The sequence below is a fragment of the Chaetura pelagica genome, unplaced genomic scaffold, assembly GCF_000747805.2.
Source record: "Chaetura pelagica isolate M959 unplaced genomic scaffold, ChaPel_1.0 scaffold369, whole genome shotgun sequence".
Taxonomy (NCBI): Eukaryota; Metazoa; Chordata; class Aves; order Apodiformes; family Apodidae; genus Chaetura; species Chaetura pelagica.
Window position 1 is genome coordinate 1,806,145 of NW_009970235.1, and position 3,453 is coordinate 1,809,597.

The 3,453-nt window shown below is 52.6% G+C and overlaps 1 protein-coding gene across 1 annotated transcript in view; it reads right to left on the reverse strand.

Moving 5' to 3' along the window:
• The window catches only part of LOC104396145 (mucosa-associated lymphoid tissue lymphoma translocation protein 1-like), a 41,835-nt gene that overhangs the window by 25,367 nt on the left and 13,015 nt on the right, over nucleotides 1-3,453 (reverse strand). The window contains exons 2-5 of the mRNA XM_010005950.1: nucleotides 3,062-3,180; nucleotides 2,593-2,746; nucleotides 1,828-2,006; nucleotides 337-433 (exon numbers count right to left, since the gene is read on the reverse strand). Coding sequence (XP_010004252.1) covers nucleotides 337-433; nucleotides 1,828-2,006; nucleotides 2,593-2,746; nucleotides 3,062-3,180 — 549 coding nt within the window. The remainder of the gene's footprint in view (nucleotides 1-336; nucleotides 434-1,827; nucleotides 2,007-2,592; nucleotides 2,747-3,061; nucleotides 3,181-3,453) is intronic.

Sequence of the window (3,453 nt, forward strand, 5' to 3'; positions counted from 1 at the left end):
CCCTACACAGCCCTGTGCTCTGAAGTGTCTTACCTCTGGCTCCCCACAGAAGCGGCACTTCAAACCAATAGCCTTTCTTTTTGTTAATAAAAGCAAGCAAGATCTGGCCAAGCCAGGGGAAGGTGTAAATGCCAGAGCCACGAATCCTACTCCTAATCCCATGGCTCAGAGCCCAGCTTCCCTGCTGAGATGGAACCACAGGGTAACACCCCAGCACCGGACTCCTTGTTCCCCTGGAGCTTTCAGGCAAAAGCACTCATTTCCTGTCTGCCCTCTAAATACTTCTTATTCTAGAAGGTGACAGTAGCAAAGCAGAGGTGGGGTGGCCCTGCTCACCTATGTGAACATCCACAGCGTTGGTCCAGTGCTCTCCATGGCTATTGGAGGCACAGCAGAGGTACGTGCCGGAGTCACTGACCTTTGCATGGGTGATCTAGACAGATCAAAAGTAAATGATGTTATTTATGGTCAAAGTTTGTGGTCCCCTGCTGGTATGAAAGGCACTCGTGTTCCTGGAATAAAACATCTTTTTTCCTGCTGTTTGCTTAGACCTCCTTATCTCACAAAGCTAAGAGACTTCCCACAATTTCTGTCTTTCTAAGAAGCTTATTTAGGCTAGGTGCTAAGCTCTGCTGCTGACCCCAGCTTCTCGAGTGCAAGAATCCTCTGCCCAAATGCCTTCCCCTCTTTTTCCAGCAGCCTCCAAGCCCAGTGCCCCAAGAGCAACAGTGGGAGGACAGTGTGCGGCAAACATCAGAAGGTTGCCTGTTTTTCCTCTTAGGCAACATTTTCTAGATTTCTGATCACACCCATTGCTCTCTTCTGGAAAATTTTCAACTATTACCCATCCCTCTTGACATTGGACAAGAATCATTGCAGTACTGGCTGATGAGAGCTTCTGTGGTTCTCCAGACCAGGCTCCTGCTTGGAGAGGAACTAAAGCCACTACAACCTCCAAGGACAGAGACCTTGCTGCCTTTCTGGCTCCAGTGCAGCACCACCCACCTTCAAATAAAGATCCTCTTCCTAATTGCCAGACTGAGCTTCTCCGTAAAGAGTGCAATCTGAGGCCACTGCCCCCTATAACATCACCTATCACTACTGAGAAGAGACTGGATCTCTTGTTTTCATTACCCTTCACGTGATGCCCCAGAAGGAAATCTGTCCTTCTTGCATCGAGACAGCACTAATTTCCATTCAGCTAGTGACCCAAGACCTTTTACTGCCTCCCTGACGTTTTCCTGTTGGGACTAAGCACTTTTCCTTCTAGCCCTCCTGCAGGCAGACAGCACTCCTGCAGCTCCACCACTCCACAGTCCCCTGTGCAGATATACAATAGCTGTTCTTGTGTCACTGCTGCAAAAAGGCACAGGAGATGTGCTGAGAGCCCTTGATGTATCTATGAATGGGTTACTTTTTAGAGAAGCATCCACAGCTTTCAAAGGAGCCCATCAAATGTACTCCCTCTTCACCCAGAGTCCTTCACTCAGTTATCAAAGAACAGGAGTGATACATGCCGTGCTCTCTCACAGCCCTGCAAGGCAGCAGGGAGAGATGAGGACCAGGCTGCTGCTTCTCAAGGGCTGGTGAGAAGAGGACAGGCAAGGAGAGACTGCTTCCTGCTGGCATTCACCTCATCACACAGATCAAAGTACACTCAAGACAAGGCAGGCTTAAGGTCTGCCACCTGTCACATCCAGAATGACAAACTCACTATTTTCAGGAGTCTCTCCAAGGCCTCTGAGGCTCTTCCACATCCACCAACAAGCTTCTCCCATCACCCACCTCAGCAGTCAATGTTTCTCAACTATTCCAAGGCAATGTTACCCAGAGTTTTTTTTTCTTCTGGTGGTCCAGCAGGTTGCCATTCCGGTACCACTGGTAGCTAGGTGCTGGGACTCCCACCGCAGCACACTGGAGCTGTAGCAGCTTCCCCACCTCCACCCACTGCTCAGTAGGGTTAAGGATGATGACTGGTTCTCCTCGCCAGAGCCGAGGGGGCAATCCTGTGAAGCAGCAACACAGAACTGAGCCTCCCTTCACAGGGACAGAAAACTAGTAATTTTTTTCCCCTGTAAAGGACTCTATTGTCAGGAAAGCAAGCTTCTTCTACCCACACCCAAGAGCTGCCATCCCACAGGATATCACCACTGCACCTTTCTGCAACACCCACGATAGTAAATGGCAAAGCGAAGTCCTGCCTCTGGCTTCGCAAACCTGCAGCTTTCCCTTTCCTGACAAGGAAAGTCAACATACTGAGGTCAGCCACACCTGGAGTCATTTTTGCTAGTAGCCACATTGCCTATTCCAGCCCCTCTGCCTCACACAAATGGGCAAACACCAGGAATAACTCTGAGGTACATACAGCTGGGGTTGGTGGGACCATGACAGGGAGCTGAACCATCTGGAGGATGGACGGAGAGGTCTGGGTTAGACCTGCAGGCTCACGTGGCTGGAACGATCCTTCTGTATTATGATTTTCAAGCTGGGAGGGGACACAGCCCTGGGAACCACAAACGATCACCACTGCAAGTGTGTGCAATGTCTGCACCAAGTACAAAATAGAAATAAAGCTAGAAGATGTGCTCGTACCTCTGGCAACACATGGATGGACCTCTACCTTCACCCAGTCAGAAAAGATGACATTTCTGTAGAGGTCATTGATTCTGCAGGTGTAGAGTTCTGTCTGCTGTGCAGTGATGGGCAAGTCTGGCTTGGTGGCACCTGGAATCTGCTGGCAAACAAGCTAAAGGGAAAACATAGGTGGTGGGCAGCAAGTCCCCCCTCATCACTGGTAGTAGAAGGCACCAGTAGGCCCCTCATGTGCAGGAAAACAGAAAATTCCTGGTTTCCTCCTCTCCTCCAGCTGCAGAGATGCAGAAGAAGGAGCTTTCCATTGTGCGACCCCTCCCAGCACCTGCAGAAGCCCATGGCATCCTCTCACCCTCTCCTTCTAACCTCCTGGTTCCCACCAGGTCTGCCCACAGAAGACAAGCTCCATCACCCCAGAGAGGGACCAGTCTGGAGCTGTGCCCAGCGCTGCCCCTGCTCCCACCATTACCTGGTGCTGACAAAACCACTGGTACTGCAGGGGGGCGCGGCCCTCGGCCCTGCAGCGCAGGGTGAAGGAGTATCCCACCGGGACAGCGACGGACACCGGCTGCTCCGTGATCACAATGGCTGCGGAGAAAGGGGACACGGGAGTGGGAACAACCTGCTGGGCACAACCCAGGAGTCCACTCCCAAGTGGTGGCCAGACACACTGGGCTGCAAGAGAGGGCCCTCGGCACCCATGCCCAGAGGAAGGGAGGTTTGGGAAAACGGGGATGCTCAGCTTTCCGCGCCCAGGGGATGCCGCGGGGCTTTTCGAGTGCTCTCTGGGGGCTCACACGCACGGGCGGCGGCACTCGGTGCGCTGCGGAACCGGGGCTGGCCCAGCCCGGGCCGCCCACC